Source organism: Cheilinus undulatus, linkage group 1, assembly GCF_018320785.1.
Source record: "Cheilinus undulatus linkage group 1, ASM1832078v1, whole genome shotgun sequence".
Classification (NCBI taxonomy): Eukaryota; Metazoa; Chordata; class Actinopteri; order Labriformes; family Labridae; genus Cheilinus; species Cheilinus undulatus.
In genome coordinates this window covers 53,784,782-53,811,940 of record NC_054865.1, presented here as the reverse complement: position 1 = coordinate 53,811,940, position 27,159 = coordinate 53,784,782, and the positions used below count along the sequence as shown (strand labels likewise).

At 39.3% G+C, this 27,159-nt stretch overlaps 1 protein-coding gene across 14 annotated transcripts in view; it reads right to left on the bottom strand.

Moving 5' to 3' along the window:
* neo1a (neogenin 1a) overlaps nt 1-27,159 on the bottom strand; it is a 246,610-nt gene that overhangs the window by 97,855 nt on the left and 121,596 nt on the right. For all 14 annotated transcript variants that reach the window (XM_041787290.1, XM_041787345.1, XM_041787315.1 and 11 more), the window contains 2 exons: nt 17,319-17,594; nt 16,014-16,164 (listed from right to left, as the gene is read on the bottom strand). In XM_041787290.1, coding sequence (XP_041643224.1) covers nt 16,014-16,164; nt 17,319-17,594 — 427 coding nt within the window. The remainder of the gene's footprint in view (nt 1-16,013; nt 16,165-17,318; nt 17,595-27,159) is intronic.

Sequence of the window (27,159 nt, the reverse complement as noted above, 5' to 3'; positions counted from 1 at the left end):
CTTTTCCTTTGCTCCTAATACTAAAGAAAGTACTGACGATGCCAAATGTCTTGCTGTACAATGACTACTTCCGTCTGCATGTTAGAGAGTATAGCTTAGTCTGTTAACAGGCTCTGCACGCCAAATCCCTGCTGAATGAAAAATTCCTCTGAAAGACGCCGCTGGGTTCATTGTGCCAAGCATTCCTGCAGCTAGTCTCACCAGGACAACCATTCACAATCTTGGCCTTTAGTGCCACAGCGTCATAAAGGGCACTGACAGCTTCCTCTTGTACTTGAAAGTGGGAACATACGGAGAATATCAAACCACCAGGCTATTTCTGATTCTGTTTAGAGCAAGTCAATCTGAGGTCTGACTGCAACAGTGCAAGTACTCTGTGGAACAAGGAGAGTGCTACTGTTTATAGACTGTGAGGGAGAAAGGGCTGAATACACTCTACACTCCTGTGAAGGTACATTTCATGTTGTGAATTCATTAAAACAAAGACAAAGTGCATGCTACAAGAATGCGAAAGGGTATCTGCATAAGCTGAAGGTCCTTGGTTGGAGATGCTATTCAGTGAGGCTCATATTGAAGCTGCATTATCCATACAATCATGCTTAATTAACTCACTATTTCAACATTTATATCTTACCTTCAAGCACAACAGCAGCTACACATATGCATATTCACAGAAGTTAAGCACCATTATCATAACAAGAAAAATGTGGCCAATAGATTAGATTCCAATATGCAGACTGGCCCTTTAAGCTTTCGCTGTTTTTGCTATTATCTTGTGTTAAAGCAGCAATGCAGGGTGTTTTGTTGTCCTACAGCCACTGTTAGCTTCGGTACTGGACATGCAGCTATACTCATCTCTACTGATGATGTTTAAGATAAGCATGACTCTCCATATTTATTAAATACCCTGCAGCCATTTTTTTTTTACCAGTGTTATGTTTAGGTTTTTCTGTTGGTATCATCATTTTTACCTTTCAACTAATTATTTTTTGTGTAATATTGTTTTTATGGGTGCTTTTAAATTTCTTCCTCCATTCCTGCTTGTGTAATGCCGCCGGCATTGGTTGAACAGCGCTTTGCTCAAGGCAGGTCATTAAAGCTGCTGCCAAAATGTAAAGGAAAGAACCAGAATAAGGCAGAAGGGGAGAAGCACAACACTGCCACAGCAGTAGAAAAACATCATTACCATTTAATATTTATGATACTTTAACTTTAATGCGCCTGGTCAGAGACTGTGATCCTCTGGCAGGAACTTTCCATTTCTTCTTTAATCTATCTTGTGACTAATAGTGATCAAGCCTTTGCTGTTTGAACACCAATCCTTTGGAATTCCCTGCCAGAGGACCTCAGACTTCCTGACTCTATGTCCATTTATAAATCAAAGCTGAAAACTTTCTTTCTTCTGAGGGCCTCTTCTTAACTGTTGTGCATTACTTTCATGGTTTATTTTTATGTATTTCAACTTATTCTATTTTTTCAACATCTTAAGACTCACATCGCTGTTTTTTTAACAAATATATTTTAATTACTTGCCTGTGAGGCACCATGTAAATCTGATTCTGAATGGAACCTTATAATTAAAGTTAAAATTATTTCTTTGTGTTTTCTTCAGTCATAGAAACATTTTCAAGCTGCAAAACTTTCAACTGCGGAAGCTGCACTTAACTTTTAGTCATGTAATACAATTGTTTAGCAACGTGGAACTTGTAAATAAGAAATGCTGTTTAACAGTACTGTAGCGGTCTCTGATACTGTACTGAATATAGTACTGGGGTTTCTCTGTGTACAGTGTACAGAGGGTCTGATAACACAATGTGCCTCTAAAAAAAACTCTACTCTTTGGGAATACATAAGAAAAGAAAATTAAAATGCAACATTGCTGTAGATTTTACCTGAGTGAAAACAAGACAGTTAAGCTGTCATGATGTGATAGGACAGGACACAATGCAATGAGGATCAGAACTATGAGATATGTTACATATAATACAATAAGATGCAATGCAATAAGACCTTGGTTCCAAACCTGAGGTCCAGGACCCCCTTCTGTGGCGCCAGAGATTTCACTACTTTTCACTCCTTAATGTTGCTGATGTGTAATGGTCATGACATATCAGTTGCCTTTCTGTATTTCTATGTTGATAATATTGTACCATAGTCATTTTATGGTAATGCTCTGCACTTTAGATATCTCACAGAACAGGGTCTAGTTATGGCTTTATTTATCTAGTGTGTTAGGACTTAGCCTGTGAAAATTTTAGACTACTTTCTTACCCTTACACAATTTGCTCATAGTGGGACTTATTTATCATCCTCTACAATGATCAATCATGTATTTTCTGTGTATTTGTGTATTTTTTGTACTTTGTCTTGTCAGCTGTGGTCTTGTCAGGTGTCTGACCTTGTTTTTGGTACTTTTATGTATGTTTTGTGTCAGTTATGGAAATTAGCAACTGGCTAAATCTGGTGCAGCCATGTTTCCATTTACTTTGTATGAATGATCAATGTCAACTTCCTGAATAACCTGCCCAACACAAGAGTTGTGCTATGAATCTGATGAATCTAACACTTCTAAATGCTGAAAAGAAGAACATCCCCCTCCCTTGATCTTCTCTGGTGTGTAACTTGTCCACAAAAAGTGTTGACAACTTCCTGTCAACATGTCTCTTGCATCGTCTTGTCCCCTGTTCTGTGATTCATCTTTGAAGGCCACAGCCTCAGACACCTCAGAGAAGAGCTTCACGAGAAAGAACGCATTTGGTATGTGTGAGCAGTGACTCAGCCATCCGTAGCATAGAGTGGTGGCAAGGTCGGTACACCTGGGCGAGGGGATACACAGATCACTGAAGAACTGTTGGGGTGTGTGTGTGTGTTTGAATTCTGCTGTCACAGAACAATCAGTGGTACTGCGACAGTGGTTGGGCACGGGTCAGGGGAGCTGCAGCACAAGAGAGAAGCAGGTGGAAACACAACTGTCACAACCACAAAATTATTAATGGACAGAGAGGGAATCTTAAAACTCTTCCTTCTTTGACTTCCACATCTTCTTATTTTTCTTTGTTTTGATTCCTTTCCACTGCCCCTCTGTCTGTGACTTCCCCCCTCCATCTTAACCCCTTTTCTTTGTCATCCACCATGAATGTCAACGATTGTACTGTTTGAGATGTTGTGCTTCAAAGTGAGCGCAAATTTAACTTTTTCTCACTTTGGACCGGAACAGAATCATAACAGTTCTATGAATTTGAATCATGTTCAAGGTGTGAAGAAAGCGGTGGGATTTCATTTTACCGCGATGGAGGGCAGACAGGGATTGGAGTGATTTTTCCTGCTTCCAAAGCCCCTTTTGTTCTGTTCAGATATGAGCTCAGGTACAGGGGAAATGCACGAGTGACAAAAGGAGAGCGGGGAGAAGTCAAAGTAGAGGGGGAAATAAACGGTTCAATAATAGGAATTAATTTTAGAAACAACCAACAGCACAGTAAAGGGCATCCTAGGCCTTGAGAACATTTTGTTTTCCTCTGGCTAATAATGGAAACCTTCACGGCCTCTAGAGACAAAAACAACTTTTGCATACCTGATTTTATTCCGCTTTTTTACCCTAACAAGATCCCCCAGAATAAACTTATCGTTTGATTAGTGCATATTACAATGCAGCCTGCAGCTCATAACCTGCATAATATACTTTTAGAGGGCTCTAGTGAGCCCTCTGGGGCGCTGGATGCCATGTGAAACCCATGTCTACAAAACTTAAGTACTACACTGCATTATAAAGGCTTTAAATAGGATATACAATGGTGTAATGTCTGTTTAGGAGCCATAATAAGGCACTGCAGGTGAGTGGTTTCATGTTGTGAAAGACAATGTGCAGGTCCACACCATCAGTGAGGAAATAAACAGACTGTCAGTTTTGCTTCAGCTGAAAGAGCTACACAGTTGTAGCCTATAAGGGTTCTTCACAGTGAGAGCATAATAGAACCTTTAGTGGAAGACGCATCTAACTGTGAATTCAGCAACATGGGCTCCTTTTATCCTAAATCTCTGCCTGACAATGCAAGTTACATTATGGCCGTAAATGCAAAGGAGAACAATAGACAAAATGAAAAGAAGCAGAAGGAGGAAAAAGGAGAGCCTGTGGGATTGTTCAAATTTGTACTGGAGACTGAAAGACATCCTCAAAGACAATGCACTGCCGCCAGAAAAACATTTCACTTGTCTTGTTTTCTCAGACACACATGCCAGCAAAACATCTCTTTCGCCTCATTCCTGTCTGCTGCTGCCATACATCAGATTTGAATTGTTTTCTGAGCTTCTTGGTAGAATTTTAACAATATGGGCCCCCCCCCGGCATGCATACCTTAAATGATGGTGTGCTGAACACATACAGAGCAGGCCAGCCTATCAAAATGAGGGGACACACAGAGAGCAGAAGACTTCTTAAATGCGTACTTGGAATTATAAAGCAAAGTCATTCAGAAATAAACCCTCTATGTTTTTTAATATGGGCCACTTTGAGGCCTTTCCCAGGCCTCCAGGGGGCTGGGAAAGGGGGACAGCAAAAGAAACTGGACCATTAATGCAAGTGGAGGTATTGATGGGCACTTTATCTTTAAACTAATAATAAACTATAATCCTGTATTTTTCTTGCCAGCAGAAAGCCGGACAGAAATTAGATTTGTGTTTTTTGATCTATTCCCTCCAATTAGCGGTTACTTCTAAAACAGCTTTTAAAACTAACACTTCAGCATGTAGCAGACATTTGCCACTGACCCAAACATCAACAGAACTGTAGAAAGAAGCAAGTGCTAATCACAGGCCAGTGACCACTACCGCTGAGAGTTTGCATGTCTGACAGGCTGAAAGGTTCAGTTGCAATACCCATGTTTTTATTGCAGTGGCTGTTTGAAATCAACCTTTATAGGACAAAATGGGGCAGAATGTCTCAAAATTGGTTTGGAAAGTGGACTGAGAATTAAAAAATCAATGACAGAAGCCGATGGCGTGGCTGTTAGGAATGTAACTGCACTTAAAAGGATGTGGAGAACAAAGCAGGTCAAAGTCTGAGTGTCACTTTGTGACTTCACTCAAAATACAGACAATTATGGATGATTGCATCTGAAGGATTGTTAGCTTGGATGGAAATCCAAATGGCAGCAGCATTTGCTCAGCCAGACAGTATTTTAAAGAGTGTCTGTGTCTGTCTCCATCTGCGAACAACTTATCTGCTGGTGTTTTGAATTCCTCATCTTTACAATTCCTCTTGAGACACTGCTGCAAAAGTTCTGCAGTGAATTGGCAATTTCACAGCAATGGAGTGGTATAAGATACTGCAGTTATAATCCATCTAGCTCCATATTGGGGACAATAAATGAAGTGAATTGTTTTCTTTTGACAAATTATGAAATAAAAAGTAAGAAACAAACTTCTTATCTTCATCTGCTAAAACTAAGAAATCAGGATGCAACTTATGAGGTTTATCACTTTACATTTATAACAAAACACCACTTTGGGATCATGTCTTTTGCTTTGATTGCTTATTTTCTTTTGTGAAATGAAATCTGAATTTATTACCACAACTTATTGTTGAATTTGTAAACTAAATAACCTGACTAAGATAGAGAAAGGCCTTTTCTAATTGCTGATATTTGCAATGTCCAAACTCAGAGGACCAAAGCATTAAAATGGTGTTAATAACACATACAGTGCTTAACAAATATATTAGACCACCTGTCATATTTGTCTCAAAGACCACCCAGCATCATGACGTGCTTTAATACGGACTCCTTCATTTTCAGTGAGCTCTTCACATTTTACCATTTTGAACATTTTCAAACTGAATTCAGCCAAATTTGAGCAGGCTCACTGGGCTTTTCTGAGAAGTCAGAAATCAATCAAGCATAAAATTCAACCATTAAAACTAATTTTTCTGTTCAGGAATGCAAGTAAATAACTATAATTTGACATTTAATCAAGAAATATTAATGTGCTTTACTATTTTTTCAGGTTTTTTTTGTAAATCAGCAAATTTGAAAAATTCATGGATAACAATAATAATTATATTTTAGTATTAAAAATATCATTTGGGTTAAAGAGTTTCTACATATTGGTGTATTAACCATTGCAGAAACATAAAAAATGATTTTGGTAATTACCAATGCTGTTCATTTAGGGCAGCTGTGGCATAAACCTTACTTTGGTTAGGGTGGTCTAATAAATTTGTTAAGCACTGTATTTGTTTGGTTTTAGACACCAAAAAGACCTGGTTAGCTTTGGAAACAGGTTAAGATTTGCTTTATTTTGGCTGATAAAAGGACTTAAGCATCTGATTAACCCTCTAAGGCAATTGTTGTTGTATAAGACAAGAGTAGACACAGGTTATTTAAAGTGAATTAATTTTTGAACCATAAAGTGTTTCTTTTTTCCATCTGGAATCTTTTCATTATGCAGTTTCAATGATGTTATCCATGCTTTCATGGCTCTTATAGAGGCTTTTCTAGGGAGTCTTAAACTTGGCTAACTTCTCAGGATCCTTGAAGATTAAATCCACATCAGTAACTCTAATATTATACCTTATCAATTTCAGAACTCATTTTTGATCATTTCTGCTGCAAGCTTACCCTTGCAAAGCAGATGGATTTGCTCGTTTCCATGTTTCTCACTGGCAAATCCATCTTGCAAAGCTCCCCGTCTGAACAGTTTGGGCCTGGTTAGAAAGTGACAGGACCAATCAGCATCGAGGGGCAGTACTTTCGGGTGCAGCAGATTCATGACGTAAGCAAGCAGCAACAAGAGGCCAGTGCAATTATGGAGGAAGACATTAGCATGGATGTTGCTAAAGTGCCAGTTTAATCAGAACTTGATGAAATTTTTTCGTTAAAAGAAGAACAAAGAACATCAGTGAGTTGTTTTCTTTTCAAAAACGACAAAGCCGTGTACTGACATGTCTACATTCGCCATGGTTTGCGTTATGCAGTCTTCCACGTGTTTTGTTGCTCTGATTGGCCCATAAAGATGTGACAGACAGAACCTTCATCCAATAACCCTAAGAGGTTTTTTTTTAAAGGCTCTGCCCTTTCCCAAACACTGTCTATGGGAGGTTTTTTAGATGGATGAGTATCCAGCTGGCGTGTCAGGTTAGCATTAGCCACCATATTGTTCTCCCACAATGTCTATGATATGGGTTGAGTCAACCAATGGCAGGCAGTTGTATAAATTGTTGTCCAACCGTGCATGTCTATAGACTGAGACCCTGAAGATGATCTGAATATTTCATATGGAGAGAAAGAGACAAAGAGAGGCTATGCTGTGTACCTCTGTGTCTCTGCAGACAGGAACTGCTTTTAATAACGGCTCATAATCAGCCAATATATTTTTGTGATAGAAAGATTATAACGATAATTTTTTGTTTTAATCTTTGATTTTTAATTTCCATATTCTTTTTCTTTTGCCTTAATCACCCCATAATATCTTTTAAAAAGTGATATAACTGCTGCACACATATTTTTGAGGTTAGGTTGTCCTGGAATAAAAATGATGTGTAGAGCTTGACTGTGCCAGGGTTGATGTTATAGGTCCAGGAGAAAAAAAAACAAATGTTACAAAATAGCTCAGGGCTCAGAGGGTTAAGTAGTCACACAAATGGAATCATCAGACTCTAGTCTGACCACAGCATAAAGTTGTATGTAATGTACAACAAAACCTAGAACGTTCTATGTGTCAACATCTTGGATAAAAGTTGTGCGTTTGTTGGACCCGTGCATCAACATTGACCTATCCTGAACTAACTCTGTGGCTCACAATACTACATCATTTAATAACACATACACAAGAGAGCAGGATCCAGACATGACCCTACAGGAAACCTACAGCTTTGTATTGTGAAGCTTTCAGCTGCTATGTAGGAAAAGTCAAGATTGATAACATGCTGGTAAAATACCATGGGGGAAAACCGTTTATAACATCCGTCATGACTGTCTAGCTCCGTGGTAGCTCATGGAAATAAGGCCTCCCATGGACAGAAGTGTGCCGCTGCATTTATTTGTGCCTCTGTGTGAGGGGGAATGTATGTTTTAGGATATCTTTCCTCCAATATCAAGTAAATAAAATGATGTGTTTGTCTTCTGGTGAACATATTGCATGTGTGAGAGGTCCAATAAAAGTCCTACAGCAAACAAATTTTCCACACCATGCTTCTCTCTTCATACACAAGTAAAAGCAATATACACCATCATATTCAAATGAAGGAGAGAAGACAAGGAGTGGAGGAGACGGATGGCTCGGGGGCTTTGGAAGGAGGGGGGTTGATTTACATGCTCTGTCAATTCCCTGTTGCTGGTCGGCATGCATTATTCATCCATTTTATTGACTGCTGGGGAATTCTATTAGCTGATAGAGTGATACTGGCAAGAACAAAAGATGACTGTCCTTTTCATGAGTGTCATCAGGGCCAGTGTGTCTCAGAAATCCAAAGGCCTGTTCCTCTGTCCATGCTGGCACCTGGGGATGCTGTTGATGACACAGCAGCCATTCTCTGAAGATTGTATTATAAAACATGTTGGCTGAACAGCTTCAAGTGTAACATATTCAGCCCTGGTGTTGCTAAGCTGTAGTCAGAATAAATAGTGAGCTTTGTGTCCTTGGCAATAGACTTTGTGAGAGCCACAACTGAATTTGAGGCAAGGATGAGGACATGGGTGAATGCATAAACAGCCTGTTACAGGAGAATACGCCACAAGCATTGGTGTAATTGATCCTGAATGTTATTATTTTCTCCAAAATACTGCATGGAGGTACCTCAGTTGCACAACTTGAAGCCAGTGGGCACTCTGAGTAGTACTTCCAACATCTCCAGGAATTACACCATAGAAGAAAACATTAGTTTGCCAATAACATGCATGCAGAGCTTATCAACACCAGCTTCTTTTAACAGAAAGAGCACTGGTTTCTCATTATTGTCGAAAGGCTTTATTCGTGGGATCAAATAAGACAGTACAAGCTTGATGCCATAAAATCTTAAAATATTCAAGAATCATGAGCTAAAATAAATTATAACTGAGCATTTAATCATGTGTATGCTGCATCTGAGATACATTATGATATCCTGGCAAAAACATGTAGCACATACTAGTAAGATATAATTTATTATATTTTGAGATATGTCCCTGTATGTTCTGTTGAGTAAAACTATAATCAAGGCAAAGTAAAGGAGCTAATTTTTGAAGCATATAGGCATGGATGGGAACAGCTCAGAAGCCAAGGTAGATTAGGCATATTCTATTCTCCCAAAAGGACAATGCTATTAGCAATCAAATACTTAGTGGACTGCGTCTCACTAACCTGTTGCCACAAGCATCACTGCTTGCTTGGAAGATTTATTGAGCATGAAAATGCACTGCTGGAGGTGCAAAATCTCCTGTTGAATACATCCTTTCTTATTCCAGTGTATGATGTTGGCAACTTAACGACACTGGCTATATCATTTTGATTTGCTAGGTCAAGGTTTCTTAGACGAGTATATAGAACTACCAATAAATAAAGTCAATGGAGTACACATAAAAAAAGAGAATAATGAGGCAGCACAGAGAGAGCGGGTATGTGAAGTGAGCAGTTGTGTAGATATACAAGAACTGAAAGGTGCATGGAAAGCAAAATAAACCTTTAACACTAGAACTGGGTCTCTATAAACCTGAAACTACTAACGGGTAAAATCTACCCATTATTTGAGTACACTGACTTTCTTAAAAGAGCGCTGATCAAAAGTAATCATTTAACCACAGAAAACTAACATCTGATTAACCACTGAAATAGATCTAGCTCACTGTCAGATGATCTGTCACATCCAAAATCCACCCAGGACTGATCACTCAGTCCCAAAACTTCCCCGCCATCAGATTCTTCTTCACTCAATTCATCAAACATATCTAATTATACTTCAAAATGGCTGAACTATACTATATTGTTTTACAACACTGATGGCTTATTGTGCATGGGCAACAGTCATGTGACAGGACAATAATGCAGTCAAGTGACCAGGCTGCCCGTTCTGTGTTGTTGGATTTAAACCAAAACCTGCATGTAAGCCCAGGCTGCAGGCGATGCTGCTGCTATCACAGATACACTAGCATGAAGTTTGAGGTGGACGCTTGATTATAAAAGGCTGTTCCTAGGAAAGTGGATTCCCACTATTAGCAGCCCCTCATCCTGGTGCTTCTTAATATAATGCGTTCATGGCATGGGCATGCAGATTGTTTTCTTAAAAGGTTAACTGCTGATCCTGTGAGCCTGCATTTAATCAAAAGTCATGTCTGTGGGACTGGTTAGGTCAGGTAAATGTAACTGTAGACATCATTAGAAATGACTGACAACATCAACTGTGAAATTCAGTGTATAATCTATACTTTTTATGTACTTTTGTGTATTCATCTAAAAAGTTGGCTGCGGCTTTTACACCAGGACGACTTTATATGGCCAGTGCAAAGTGTTAGGACATGCTATGTCAGTACTGCAAGTACATGCAGCTGATATCATCACAAACTGCATAAGGCCTAACATGATCAAAAATGTATTTGCATCATGCATTAAAGAAAATGAGGTAGTTGCAGAGAAATTTTCAGTTGTATTTGGGTGTCATTTTCTAGCTTGAACACTGGAAAGGGGCCTAGGGATGAAAGGGTTTCAAAGAAAGTAATACAATAAGTAGTTTATTTGTCAAGTTGGAAACAAGTCACCCCGAACACCTGTTCCCTCTCCTTTTTTCCTCCTTCTCTATGTGAGTGTGTGTCAGAGTTGCTGTCAGAGGGCTGCACAGTGTGATCTTTGAAAATAGACAAATAAGAAAAATATATTATTGCTGATTTTGGGTGCTTTCACATCTATGTCATTTAGTACAGCCTTTTCAGTTTGATCCAAACCTTAATGACAGGTATGAAATATCCCCTTGACCACGGCCAACTAACCAATCAATGTCAACTACAGAGACGCAACCTACACAGTTGAGAACGGTAACGTGTGGGTTTGTCATGTAAATTCTGATAGTCTGAACCAACCAAACCATATGTATACAATGGAATAAAAACACAGACCTGGTCTGCACTTTAAGGTTTGAAAATATCCTAAAATTTCAGAAATGTCCATTAAAAGGGTCTACACTTATCTGGTGTCATTTTTTTAAAAACACAACATATGTAGCAGAAAGAAAAATATCGCAATGTTGGAGTTTTCCACTATATTTCTGCCCTATTCCCAATAATGACCTTGTTATGCCTGTGGTATATATCAAAGGTTAGTCTATGACTCCTGATTAAAAGCATGACCGTTCTGGTTGTATGTATTGCCGTTTTCAAGATTTGGATTAAAGCTCACATTTTTAACACCACCAGGTGCTACATAGCAAACTTTTAGTCCGACTCATAGACGTTATAATTATCATTACAAAGTTAGACACTGTGAAAAACACAGCCTCTGGTTAATTTTCCAGGTGACAATTGCTGTTTTAAATAAGATAGAGAATAAAGTACATTGACAACCAGATAAATATTATTTCAAATGATTTAAATAAAGAAAAATACCCTCCAGGTTGTAAGAAACATTAGCAGTCTGTTTTTGCAAAGCGACACAAGGAATTCAGACAATATCCTCCTTCCACGAACAATCACCAGCTGAAAACAAAGACTGTGAAGCATAAAAGAAAACTTTTTGATGATGCAGTAACACAGCAGAGAGGAATCAATTTCTCTCCAACTCAGAGCAAGACAACCACCTGTTGGAAAATTCAATTTCAGGTCTTTGCTCTCTCTCCCCATCTGTCAATGCAGACATCAAAGAGTTTCATTGAAGCTGTAAATCCTACATGGCAATATGGACAGATGATACATAAGAAACAGCAATGTCTGCTTTCTGGCAGGTTATGAATTACATACTAATGAGACTCTTCAAAGACTTAAGACGGAAATCCAACTTAAATCAAATCCTTTTTATGGCACATTTTGAAAAGACTTTTGAAAGATTCCAGTTTGACTTTAAAAGGATCCCTAAGTGCTTGTGAAGAGTGAGTCAGCTAGTGGAGCAACTAACAAAGAATTACTGAGGGCGTAACACATACAAGAATCAGCATTCTCTAAAAATACAATGCAGGGTTTCATCATGTTTCACATTTTTAGAATCAATTACATTTCCTGTAGCTCAGGATAAACTGACATTCAGCCGTTATAAAAAAGACTGAAAAACACACTAAGCGACATGACCAAGTGGAAGCATCAGCAGCGGGAGCTGGATGTGATAATCCCCTGCTGTCAGTGAGTCACCCTGCCTTCAACTGATAGCTTTGACACATCTTCATAAACTTTCATCTTGTGTCTACAGCTTCGGCGTCGCCACTTTCAAGGCCGTTTGTGCTGCGCACCAAAGACCAATTAGACACTCTTTGCAGATCCGTCTCTGCCTCTTCTTTGCACCACATGCCACACCAGTTTTTAATTGACAGCCGCTCTACTATCTAGCATGTAATGCCTGAGAGGGACAGGAGACTCTCAAGGAGAAACAAGAAAGTTCCACTGCTCTTCTTTTTAATCGTCAATGTCGTACTAAAAAGAAAAAGCCTCGCTAATGTATTCACCACGCATTTCTTTTTTTGCTCTGAAGGCATGGGGGTCCACTCCAATATTGCAGAGACTTCCCTGGTTGTTCAGAGTTTGCTTGCTAATTACCGACACAGACACCCTTGGGGGGTTTTGCGCGCAGGCTGGATGGTGTTTTGTAATTAATACAAGGTGGATTAATCAGTTCTTTTTTAGCCAGCTCCCTTTGGAGGTCACATGTAGTTGCAGACAATTCCATAGGTGTTTAAGACATTAAACAAGAGATTTGATGCTGTGCTTGGCTAATTGTTGGAAAGTCTAATGATATTCCAGCTCACGCCACACTAGAGCCTTGTGGTCACATTGTAATGGCCTTACATTTAATCTGAATGAAGGCAGAAATCCCAGTGAATGATGAATTAGCCACGTTTCAGCTATTTTCTGTTGACCACACAGGCTGCAGCGGTATTATTCTACAGAGCTTGTACACAGAGGCTGGGTAAACAAGGTGAATTCTTAATTGGTAAGAATCAAACTTCCCATGTCCAAAGCACTTCTCTCTGAGGGATTTGAGCTGCCCTGCCTGAGCTAATGAGTGCCAGAGGAGTGAGAGCACAGGAGCTGTGACACTCTCTCTTGGCTCTTAATTTGTGAACTTCCACTCAGCTGCCAACCTCACAGCCTCGTCTCCCAGCTGAAGTGGCTCCGCTGGCACATTCAGGTCCCACTCCTGGGGCTCTCTGGGTACCAGTGGCAGAATGGCAATAACACCTCAGGGAGCAAGTGCCAGGACTAACAAGATAGCTTTGGAGGCAGCAAGAATGTAAGAAGAAGTACATCATGGTCTGTGTTGATTTTCAAAAGCTAGGGACGTGTTTAAGCCAGAGAATACAGAGAGCATCAATGTATAGAGATATGTTTCGTATTAAGAGGAAAAATGGCAGCTGATTATTAAAGAAGGGTTTGATCATGGACACACTCACCAACTTCCAGAATCCAGAATACAGGTCATCCAGTACAACCCACAGTCCGTTTTTGTGGAGTCTTCCAAAGGGACAAAAAGGTTTTTCCTGCATAACAATATCCATTTTATTCAGAAGTGTCCACAATGAACTGTGTGTGCAGCTGTGCCACTCCTCAGTACAATCTGTTTTCACTGCATGGAGTTGTTGCATCTACCAGTGATAGTAAAGTAACTGAGATCTCAGCTTGTCGTGATTGTTGCAAGAAAGGCACACAGCATCTGAGTTGTTCTGCCATCCTGTCACTTGAGGTCTATAACTGAGGAGTACTTTCAGCCCAACTAGCACTCCACAAGGTGTATTTACTTGGCACAACACTCCCTGTTTTCTTGAAATGCTTGGTCATGATCTAAAAAGGGAGAAAAACTGTTAAAAAGTGGTGCCAACTACTGCCCATCATGTATTTCAGCACATTCTGAGCAGTGAAGTGGCTGTTTGCAAAGAACAATGAATAAATGGGATGATTTTTCAATCTGTGATTGTGTCAAAGTGGCAGCTGCAAATGCTTGACATTGCATGTCTCAGCACTTTATAATCCTAGATAAGATGCCCTGGTATATCAGCTGCAGGCAACTTTTTAGTTAAAAAACATAGGTATTAAAAGTGTGCCTTATACACCAGATTTTGCAGTAATTGCTCAAGTCACAAGCAAGAAGGGATTTCCACAGAGTGAATTGCTAACAAAAAACCATGCTTTGAGCTGGTTATGACTTTGCTAAGCATTCAAAGCATGAAAATAACATCCATCTTAATTCTAAAGCTACTTTTGTGTTGAGAAAAGTAGTGAAATATTCAGAAAAAATCAGTTACATAAAACATCACAGAGAAACAGTAGCAGGCAGAAATTTAAAAAACCTACGTCTAAAGCCTGGATTAGCTGTGGGACACAATGCCAGCGTATGCTCCTTTTCCACATAGCTGTCTGGTTCGGCTCAGTCCAGTTTTGCCATGATTTAGCACATTAAACTCTGACCCGCGTTTCCTCAGATGACGTTTGTACAGTTTCACTTGTTTTGACATCTCTTTTAAGATAACCTGATAATCTGGCTCAGCTCAGTAGAGGTGGTTTGTGTGGCTCCCAAACTACTCTTCACTTTGGCTCCAGTTTGGCTTTTTACATGGGGATTAAATAACAACAAAGGAAGGAAAGGAAACCGACACTCAAATGAAAGATAGCTACTGGGGCTCACACAAAAGAGCTGCTACAGTAAACAGGCTGATTTGTGAATGGCACATCATTGCTCGGTTGATAGTACATCACTGTCTTAATTAAAAGCATGTTTTTGACAAAATAAGTAATTTCTTTTTTAATATTAGAGGGTCTTATCTAGCCTCTTAACTCAGTACAAGGCTTCTCTAGACTCTTGTCAGCCTTAATCTGGTAAGATGAGACTAGACTGTAGGAGGTCTGCAGGACTGAGTATGTGTGACTTTGTAAATCTCCAAGCTAGGTAAATCGGCTCAACTGTGGGACAAAAAAAAAACAAAAAAAAAAACACTGTTGTGTTAAATATAGGAGTCGTACTCAACGCATGTAGAAATGTTCAGGTCCATTCAGAGCTGTCAAGTATTAACCTTTCTCCATTCCCATTCATTCCTAATGACTGTCCCCCAATTCCTGATCCAGACATTCAGAATCACATGATTGCAAACAACCAACAGCAGATGGAAATGACTGATGTAGTTTCAAAACAGAGGCTAAACTAAGTACCAGAACTTTAAAAGTTTCCAAGTTAAAACAGCTACGTATTAGATAACATATTAAATAATTTTACAGATCTACCTTGCCATCAGTTAGCCCTTTTCCTGTGGAATATAATTTTTTGCAATGATACAACATTTCTGCTGTCACAAATGCTACATACACATTAGCTGTTAGGATCAGAGACTCAAACACACTGAAATCAAACTGTCAGAAGATGTGAAAGAGAGAGAAGGCTTTGTTGAATATCACCATGAACACTGTCAACAGAAATCTATATATATTGCATATTTTGATATTTCTACAAAACTGCATACCTTCACATCCCAACTGCAGTTATTTGTTAAATTACGTATAAGACGCGTTAAGGCTGAAACATACTTTTTATTAAAAAGAAAATGCTGCCTCACAACAATGCAGAGCCATCAAAACATCTGAATTAAAGCATACACCTGTTTCTGTGTTCTACAAGTAGAAAGTCAATGTTTGTTTTATGTGGGTTTTTAAATGTAGCAAAAATGTAGCTCCTTAGTGTAAAGTCTCACATTCATGCTAGCTTCACAATCCATACTTAACCACCAAACAGAGGTTTGTACATCTCAATCCACCTCATATATCCCCACCTAAATAATCCAGACAATCCATTTAATGCATCCATATCTCTGAAATTGATCTACGATTGTGATTAATCAAGTTTTCAGCCATTGATAATCCTCATACCTCTCTTCTAGCAGCTTGTCTCCAAACATCCACCGGACTTGCGGCGCAGGGTAACCGGTGACCACACAGGGCAGCAGCACATTGGTACCCAGCACCTTTATCACAGGCGCAGGCTGCACAAGGAACTCCAGCTTCCTCTCTTCTCCGGTTTCTTAAAGGGGAGAAAGAAAGGGTCAGGGTTAAGGCTGAGGTTAAGGCGGGGGTGAACGAGTAAAGCAGAGCAGCAACCGTCTTAAACACTTCAAAAGGACTCATGTCTGATGGGCAGTTGTTTCTGACACCCAGACCCTAAGTGGCAGGATGAGTAATGCCAGTGTCGAAGTCTGTCATAGTTTGGGTCTCAGCTCTTTAGTAGTTCAAAGTGACTCTATATAACTCCAGCTGCAACACGCGGGGCACTGCCTGGAAAAAATACAAAGTTACTTTAAAGCACTCTGAGTTTAGTTTGGATGGTAATTCTATAAAAACCATAGCCATGATTTAAATTAGAAAGCAGAAATGTATAAAATCCTTTACAACAAGCCCATTTTAATTCCCAACATTTCTGCCTATGTTCATTCTCAAACTGATTTGTTTTTACTTCAAAGAAACCAAATAACTATAAATGTATTTCGGTCCTTCTAACATCTGGTAGCATCCAAACAAGATGGTTTCTATTTCCTTACACAGCTTTATGAGATTTTTCTTCTGCATACCCCAGCCTTTAGCCACTCTACCACACATCCTTGGAGGAGACATACAGACACAAAGACCCCCACTGGGGTCTTGTTGAAGCCTGATTTATGACCTCTAATATCTTCTCTGTGCTGCCAGGAGCCTGGTGCTTAACATCTCAGTAAATAAAACTTCCAGAGGGGCAAGACGAGACACTGCCACAGTGGAATTCAGCCCCCTTTTGAGCATCTACTGAGTTACTGCTAGCATCACTGATAACCCCAATGGGAGTTCTAGCACTCCTTTAAGCATTGAACCGTCCCTCACCTCAGTTAGGCTGATTTCTCCATGCTAAAGGTAATGAGCAACGCAGAGAGGACACCATGTAGCACTGTAATCAAATGATGCAATGAGCTATATTTTAATTTTAATTAAATGCACAAGAGGTTTTATAATAGAGGCTCCAATATAATTGTGCTGTAATCAAGGATGTGAACATGTTTGATTAACAGGAACAAATGAGGACAAGGAGAAAAAGGCTTCACAATTAGATAACAATGGGAGACCAGTGTCCAACACATGTGAAATGTAACTAAGTAGGAAGTAAGCTTTAAAATCAAGTAGAATATCTGCATTCCCCTCTCAGATTACCTGGTAGTATCTGGAGCTGAGCCTCTTCACTTGACTTTGAAGACCCCACGTTCTCTACCAGACAGCGGTACGAGCCAGCGTCAGACTCAGAGGCATTGCTGATCACGAGGGCCCCGCTGGGAAGCTGGAGGAGCCTGGTGCTTAGCTCAAGCGGCTGGCGGTCCTTCTCCCACCGAGTGAAAGACACCAGATCAGAGTTGACCTCACAAGCCATCACCTGGCTGCTCCCGACATAAACAGAGGCTGCTGAAGGCTGGCTGGCAAATCTGGGCATGCCTGAAAAACAAAGACGCAGCAAGGACGTTAAACCAGCACTGAGAGGCATCAACAAAAACAGATACACTAACCCTAACCCTAACCTCTGTAACAAGGAGAAAAGAATTGAAATATCTGTAAAAATGAAGGCTGTCAAAAGCTTTTCATTTTAACCATGATTAAACTCAGAATTCCTGTGATTAACTGCATCATGTTGGTGTTATTTGGGATTTTTGTACCGTCTTAACCTAGGAATAGCTGACTTCTTGTTTGGTCACAAAACTGCTTTTTTTTTTTTTTCAATCAGAGATTATGGCATGAACTAAATGACCAAAAAAGAAACTTGTTTTGTATTTAAGGGAAATAAGTGAACGGTAAAAAGTTAAATGTTTAATAACACCTTGTGTGGATGTATTCTGACTTCTCCACTGAGCTGTTTGAGAGTCTTTAATACACTAAGACATTAAGGAGCAGTGGTGAATTTATTTTACATTGCTGTGGCTGCTGAGAGACATTGAAGTGGCTTAAATCAAAGTATGGTGAAAAGGACAAAAAAGCATGAAATTAATTATGATTAAAAAAATGAATGAACTCATTATTATAAGCCTTAATAAATCATGATTAATGTGATTAAACTTACAGCCTTAGTACAAAAAAAATACAAAACAAATCCAACTAATGACTTCTAAAATAGATTTTTTTCTCATTACTTTCATGACTTCTGCAATTTTTGATTCAACACAAGGCAATTTTCTGTAAAAATAAATCAATTTTGTTATTTGGTACTGATTTCTTAATTTTTTTCTCATCCTCTAATTTGTATAAAGAACCAAGCCATCCCTTATGATTCTGCATAATTTGAATCATAATCGAAAAACTGCAAGTGAACTTTTGTTCCTTTTAGATAAAACCTGATTAGCAGAGATTGGCTTAGTTCCTGTAAGCCTTATTTTTGGCTCCATTTAATCTTACTTGAACCATTTCTTACCCATACTCATTTCAAACATTTTGAGGTTAGTCGCACTTTTGTTAAACCAGACAGAAAAAACAAAGTCATTCTCCTAGACCCTCAACACAGCATACAGAGAAGTTATAAAAACATGTCAAAGCAGGTGAAGTCTTCAGAGCAAAAATAACAATGTTCTTAAGGAGACATCATGCAATACATATTCAGGATAGATTCTCTGGAGTGAAAAAGGCCAGGTAAGTGCAACCTCCGCCTACAACTCAAACTCCTGCAAAGGCAAAATCCTCATGCATTAACACAGAGACTTGTGCAGCACAATCACTTATCCTCAAATAGTGGATGTTAATTTGCCACGCAGAGCAGTAGACACACAGCACTAATTAAAAAAGGCTGGATCCACAGGCTGTTTGTGCTGTTGTACCCCCACTTTCATCTCAACGCAAAATAATTATTTCCTGCGTTTGAAGCCATTGATCTGAAACCAACACTGGCGGGCCACGTTTGAAACAACTGCACACAATAGCATCAATTAAAAAGAACTTACAATGTGTAAACTGCAAATGGTATTCTTGGGTTTATTAGTGAAGAGAGAAGAGTTGTTTCTAAAAAGTAACGAGGCCACTCCGTCTACATTAAAGAGAATACCATGCTGTGTTATTACCATGGAGGGCCTCTTGAGTTTTTGGGCTGAGTGTGTTTGTCTCCTTGGAAATGTGTGTGAGACAGACATGACTCGATAAAACATGTCTGACTAAGGATGAAAAACTAGGCTTGTTTATCTGTTTATGAATGCAGCTGTGCCCACTATAACTGTGCTTTTACTCAAAGAGTGCTGCTGAAAACTTGTTGAGTGACCCCCCCCCCAACCTGCAGACAGTTCTTTAAATCTCCTGCAGAGAAAGGTCCTGAGGTAAATCACACTTAAAGATAAGGCCCCAACAGCTCCAGGCTCTCTCCTGGCCTGGGCCAACACACACTCAGCCTCTCTGGGTTTATCTCAGCACAATAGTTCAGCTAATATGGGATTAACTGATTCCACTATGATATTTTTGTATCAAAGCTGCCAATCACCTCCTGTGTAATCATGCCAGGGTGGAAAAAGTCTCAGCTATATCATTTAGATTAGACTCAGCAAAGGCTGACGATGAATAAAATGCATCTTTTTATGATAAGCAGCTGTAATGCATAATGAGTAATCAGTCCAGCCAATGTCAGGGGGAATTCTGGAAGATTCATCAGAATTTCACTAAAGATTTAGTTTATTAAGTGAAAAAGGATGAAGATGAAGATAGCAAAAAGAAGTGTTATTCTGTGTTATTAATACAGTTATAAGGCATCAATGCTTAAAGGGGACATATTTTACCCTTTAAGACAAGTTTATATTGGTGTCAGAGGTTCTCAAAACATGCCTGTGAAGCTTGTTGCTGCAAAAAACACTCCAGTTCTGGATTTCTGCATGTCTAAAAACTCTCTAATTCAGCCCTGCTCAGAACAAGCTGTTTCTATGTCTGTGTCTTTAAATGTTCACGAGCTGTCTGACTCCGCCCCTCTCAGGAAATGGATCTAGCTTAATGGATGTGGCACTCCTGATCCTCTTCTCAACTGGCAGCAGAGAGAAGGATCAGGAGAGGAGGGTGGAACTTTCTTCTAAGCAGAGAGGGCCAACCAAACCTGGGGGCGGTGCTAACTCCCCACATGACATCATGAGGGGAAAATCTGAGAACGGCTTGTTTCAGCACAGATTTTCTGAAAGGTGGAGAAAGAGAGGGGGTGAGAGAATGGATTTTTCTGATTCTTGAGAGGATTGTAGACGGGTCAGGTACACATATTTTTGCTACAAAAGCCTGAAAATTGTATTTTATGTGACTTTTGATATATTGAAGCCAAAGAATGTAAGACTTTCTTCAACACAACAAACCGCAGGCTCATATTGCTCTGTAGTGTTGCTCGGTAGGCTGGCAGTCATGTCAGCCATGTCCACAATAATGCATAACTTGTATCCTAAATCCTGGATCTTACAACCACACAGACAAGTGAAGAGTACACCCAAATAAGGCTGTAAACATGTTTATTTGTATTGTCAAAGTCTTCATTTTATCATGGGGCATGTCTGTGACTTCCAGTGCTTCTGCAGTCTCAAATGGACACTCAAACACTGGCTTCATTTTTCAACCACAGAGGCGGCATCTTGGCTTTAACAGGATGGAAATCCTTTGGCCGAAGGAGCAGTGACATTTCAAGAGATGAGGCTGAAAAAAATACCCAGGGTTAATGTTCCCTTAGGCCTTAAAGCTACAGATATAGCCATGATTATACTGTCTTAGACCTGACATTCCACCCAAATATGACACAAGAGACAGTCCTGAAATTCATCTGAAGCCATGAGAAGAAATTATGGTCCCTAGGAGGCTGAACCTTTGCTGAGAGGAGAGCAAACATTGTCCGCTAACCGCTCCAGTTCAGTGTGTCAGTAGTTTGACTCAGTCTGCTGTGAATCTGCTTTCAGCAGAGTCTAATCGACTAATCCTTTGTTCCTCCAGCCTCATCACATCTCTGGAGGCTGAGTTCATCAGTTTGCTGTCTCAAGGGTGTGCCAGTAACTGCATGTGGGGATCCTTACTCTCCGAAGTATGACTCAAGATGTAGTCTTGCTATTTTGTAACAGTCAGTGTTAATGAAATAGATGCATCTCGTTATGATGGCTCCAATTTGCGTGCATATTCATATATGTGAGTTACATAGAGTATCCAAAGTAAATGTAAGCATATTTATTATCAAATCAAGGCAGGGACTTGTAGATGGGATGTGGTGTGTGCCGATGCTAACACCATCGATTCCAATTAATCCCAATTCCCTATTTAAATCGACTGGATGGGAGCTTCATTTTCCAGCCCCTTGCTCAGCGCTATGTATTGAACTGAGCCGCTGTACTGCCAATCTCAACACTTATTACCGGAGTGTGATGAGGCCAAATGATTCCAACAGAGCAATAATGTCTGAGTGGTCAAACACAGAAATGGAGAGAGTTTTATGCTAATAGAAAGCGCTTATTTTTGTCATTCCACGAAGAATAGATGACAGCTAAATGTGACGGGGCGCTCTGATCGTGTTTTGCCTTTAAACAACATTCTCCAGGAAAATAAAGCTGTTAACCAAGTGGTGGCACCAAATGCCTCCTTTGTGAATTGTGCAGTGAGATTCAGCAGACCCTACATCACTGCCTTGGCTTTACCAGCAGAGCTTATAATCATGTGAATGCTAATGAATGAATGTGTCCATCACTGGATGGAGATTAGCAGTAGAGAATTGTGCAGCAGAGCTACAAACAGGCGGAACGACTGTCTGCTATGCCTCAAGCATAAAACGCTCACGCGCATGCATGCACACTCAGACATACAGTTAAATCACACAGTTGGGTTCCTTCTATTCTTAATTAAAATCAGGTATAGAATAACAATGAGCAGCTTAATGGAATATGCAGAAGGCTTTAAGGATCTCCCTCTAGATTCAGCTGAATTAAGAACTGGCTGCAGAAAGGCTGCCTTTCACCTTGGCAAAGAAATACAACAGTGCTCCCTATGTTCACATTTTCAAGCAGAGTCAGGATAAGTAATTAAGGAAAAAAAGGAAACTGGCTTACATATTTTGGGCTGCCCAGAGGGAGTTACACCTCCTTATATGGATACAGCCTAACAAAACGATGTTTGGACTTCTGAAATCAAACAACTGGTTGTCTGTTGTGAAAATTGGCAATGCATAAATCATATTTTCTATTTTTTTATGATGATATGTGACTTAAAAACATGATTTGAATGGGGCTGTTTCATCCTTTTGTGGCTGGTTTTTGTTTTTTCCCGCCATTAGCATAGAAATGACCCTATTTGACTAATTGGGGCCAATAAAACTGGTACATTTTACATAAACCTTTTGTTCCAGAATCATTTTATTCAAAAATATAATTTATGTAAATATTCTTTGTTACTGCAACTGTCTGTGGCTGGAAAATGACTCATTGGTATTGTAATGATATCCATGGATAGCGTAACAGTGCAAATGAGTTAACATTTATCTATAACAACCACTGTAATCATAAAAAAGAGGATTAAAAATTACATACTCTCATTACTCAGGAATACTCTTAATGGCAATTCTTCTACTGAACTAATGTTTACACAGACGTCTGATGAACAATTTCCACAACTCCTAATCAGGTTGATAAATTTCTGGGACGCCAATACTTTTGTTCAGACACGTTTTCACAGTGACACAGTCCCCTATATTCTAATAGCAGAAAGTATTAAAAGTATCATAGCTTTAAAAATAGTCCTGTCATCTCATGTTAGATTTATAATGGAAATTTAAGCTGTCAAAAATAGTATATAACTTATAAATAGACTCCTATGTATAGTATGAACTATGACAAAGCAGAAGTAACTGCAAGTCCACATTTCTGTACATAAGATTTAATAAAAATCTTAAAAAAGGAAAACAGAGACAAAAAAAACATGATTGTGACCATGAAAGGTTGACAAAAAGTACACACTGGGGTCTTTGAGTGATCCGAGGGCATGACGAAATGAAAATGCTTGGTATGGAAAAATTAACATATTTAACACAAATGTCCATATTATGTTTCTAATATAAAGATAATCAGGGGCCATCTATCTACAGTTATTAAAAACAACTTTTGCAACATGAAAATAGAACTGTAAAGTGAAACATAGGTGTCTGACATGATGTTAATGAGCTGTCTGACTCTGCCCCTTTCAGGTAATGGATGTGGCTTAATGGATATGATTCTCCTGATTGGCCTCCAAGAGAGGAGCGGGTAACTCCTTTCCAAGTGGAGAGGGCCAAACCAATCCCGGGGGCAGGGCTAATTCCCCACATGACATCATGAGGGGGAAATCTGAGAACAGCTTGTTTAAGCTCACATTTTCTGAAAGGTGGAGAGTCGGATTTTTCTGATTCTTGGGAGGATTGTCAACAGGCCAGGGGCACATATTTTTGTTAGAAAAGCCTGAAAAAGTTTTTTTTGCATAATATGTCCCCTTTAAACCATGTTGTAAGCCACTAGGAGTCAAAGAAGACCTCTTCTTTCTAGGTCTGACATTTTCAAATCACACAAAATCAGAGGGAACAAATGAAACACAAAGGAGATATAGGAAAATCAGTGGGCCAGAATGAAACACAGACACAACAGGGATTCTCATTGTTATCAAGCAATTATTTCCACTACTTCTCCCTCATTCTCCCTCTCTACTCAACAAGTTCACGCCTATTCTCTGCAGGTTGGTGAAAGTCATGCTGGGAAATGCAGGAAATCAATACTTGAAATTGAAGTACATATGTCAGGTTGAATGACACTAAAAAGCTGAATTAACCTCTTCATCTCACAATAATTCCTTCAATACACTGACTGTTACAGACTGGTGCTTGATCATCCAAAGGATGAGACGTTTTCCCTTTTAATGACACCATCAATAGCTCCACATTTTCCTTAACTAGGTCCTCTTTGAGCAATAAATCTATTACTGAAATGCAATCAATACAAACAAAGGCAGAACACCCCAAATGTTACTGATGAATCTCACAAAACCAGACACAGCCAAATCAAGTTTGCTGAGTCCAATGTCAGTAAGAGATGTGATGGATCCAACCATGGATAAAAGTAGATTAGACAGTGTGAAGACATCTAATCAATGGGAATTATAATCTGAGACTGAGGGTGAAAGAAGACCAGCAGAGGATTCAAGGAGCTCCAAAAAGGGACAATCTACCTGACAGATGAGGCAAAGTTAAGTCTAGACGTTTTTTCTTCCTTGAAGTCTCCCTGTACACCGCATACTTTGCTTTATTCAGTTCAATGCTTCTTTGTGCATACTCCCTTTAAGGCCAGCTGTAGCATAAGTGATAATTAATTCTCTAATAGAAGGTTTCAGAGTTTCAGGGAGGAATATTTCTAAGGGCTTCTTCTCTTACAGTAAATTACAATATTCAGTTTCACACTTAGGGTTATGTTCTTAGAGCAGAGTGTTCACGCCTCATTGATAATGTGTTCTTTTTGAGGATGTCAAACATACAATTTTAACAGAACTCTTCCCAGTCTTTAAAGTTAGGCAGGTGAGTGGGAGTTACTTCTTCACACAGCACACCTGTGTAATTCAATATAAAACTAAAACAGTCACATCTGCCTCACAGCTGAAAGATTTTCAGTACCTGAATACTTTTAATCGTAGCTGATGCAAAATATTTTCAGGGCCAGTAAGTTATAAAACTGATGAGTGATGTTTGAAACTGGAGGGCACAGACATAAACCCATCGTACCTTCCTTCCCGCCTGGATTTCATCCTGATTCTTTTCCTTAGTTCAGGTTTTTTTTGCTGCAACTGTAACACATGCCAGGACAGCTTACTGTGGAGGGAAAGGCTGAGGGTATGGATACACATCCATGTTTTTTTTTCTTCTTAAGTCACATGATCACGCAGATGTGTGGTCTCAGTCGACTCAGTGGTTCGCGAAGCTCTTTCTTCAGGGGAAAAAATGTGACAAAAACTTAATCTACAGAAGCCCTAAGTGGACATACAATAATTTCATACATGATTTCTACCTATTTATCTCCCTTTTGTTGAGAAATAAAGCTGGTTTACCCAAGATAACCAAGGAAATTCTTAGAGAAATTACTAAACCTCCATGCTATCTTGGGAAAATGGAGCAAATTAAGATGTGTGCATCCAAATCCCTCTGTAGTGATGTGCTTGTGTTTGTTTTGTCCTGTCTCTTTGTTCAGTAATTTTTTCTAGGCTCCAAACATCTTCTGTGTTCTTCTGTCTTAATGGTGTAATGGTGGCAAGGAATACTGATTAACCAGTGACTACTGATAAGCCAGAATTAATGAGATAAATGAAGTATTTTCTGACGCCTGGCCTGTTGAGAACTACAGTGTTTCCCAAACTTTATTTCTGCTGACTGATTTTCTACAAGGTAAAAGCCACTGTGACCCAATAACTTTGTTTTCTGTACATTAATGCCTATTAACTATGCCCTTTGCACCATCCTTGGCTGGTTTGCTGAGCTGGTTGCTGGTGTGATATTGGATAATGTTGATGCTTTACTCAGTCTGGTCCTGATGTTGCACTTACTGTTTTACAAGCCTGGAAGAAGCCGCTTCACCTCCCCTACATAGGCTTTCTCCACAATGTGTTGCTTTTGTATTAGCCTAGCATCAATAACTGTGCCTTTAGCTCTTTTGCCATCCTGGTTGAGCCTTGGGGTGTGTTTTCTTATGGTGGCTTTCATGTGTACTGCAGAGTTAATTTCACATTAAAAACTGTAGCAAAGGAATTCTGAAAACTCATTTTGCAACCTTAAATACATCTCTTGTGATCTAACCATGGGTCCCGATTCAGACTTTGGGAACAAGTGCTTTAGTGTGTGCACTCAGAGGATCATAAGATGAAAAATCGCTTGAATTTGTCCTCATGTCTGTGGTCTCCCGAGTTTTTAAAATCATTTCAGATTTGAAAATCATCTAGTGTGTGCCCAGCCCAAAAAAGAAATTCTTCTTTTGCCAACTTTGATACTAAATATCTTATAGAATTCAAAGGCATTCTGTGTGATATTTTTAACCATGCCTTTTTTCAAATGATGCACAAAAACTTTAATAAAATAGACACTTTACTTATTGGGATGTTGCCCAGTCAATTTGAGCGATAAGTGAACCAATTTTAGGGTTCATCTTTTACTTTTATATTTGGATTAAAAAGCCAGTGGGCTGATTAGTTTTGGATTTCAGAGAAATCAGCGGTGGGCTAAAATGTTCACAGGGTTTAGTGCAAAATAATATGCAAGAAATTTAATTGCTCATTGGTAAAACATTGGTTATGGTTGATTACTATTGCATTCAGGCAGGCCGTTTCTTCACTAAATGATGTGCTTGAGTGCAGCCAACCTAACGGAAGCCGACTGGAAGTGAAACCATCAGTTGCATGCTGATGTCTATTTGGAGTGACAAATGCTAATATTGCTTCTTTGGTTAATTTGTTTTTGAACTTTAATTGCATTATATTTTAAAAGGCACTCAAACACGGTATTGTTCACCCTTCCATTATCACCCTAAATAAAGGCACTCCAGGGTTTATGGTACACAGGCAAAAAAAGATTATTCTATCTCACTAATGCAGCCGAGATCACTGTAAGATTTAGCTTTGAGGGCCGCTGCTTTACTGATCTTCTTAAGTGGCTGTGCATGTTACATGAAAACCGCAGCATAAATTCTTCATATCTTGTGCCAAGAGGGAGTTTGCTTCTTTTGGTTTAATATGAATATGGGATGTGGTCAAAATGTGGGGCAGATTTAAGTAGTTTAGGAAGGCAACCTCAATGTTTAATTACAAAGCGTGTATAGCCTGATAGGGGAAAGATACAACGGATTTAAAGCTGCCACTTTACGAGTCACGGCTGTGGGTGTTCATCTAAAAAATACACATAAGATAGTATCTTTAATCCGTACAATCAAAAAGGAGGAAAGAAAACCATATCTGCTTTTAAACCAAATAAAGAAAAAAGAACAGAGGGAAATTTTTTAGGTCTTGTCGCTCTTTGAAAACATGTGTTCTG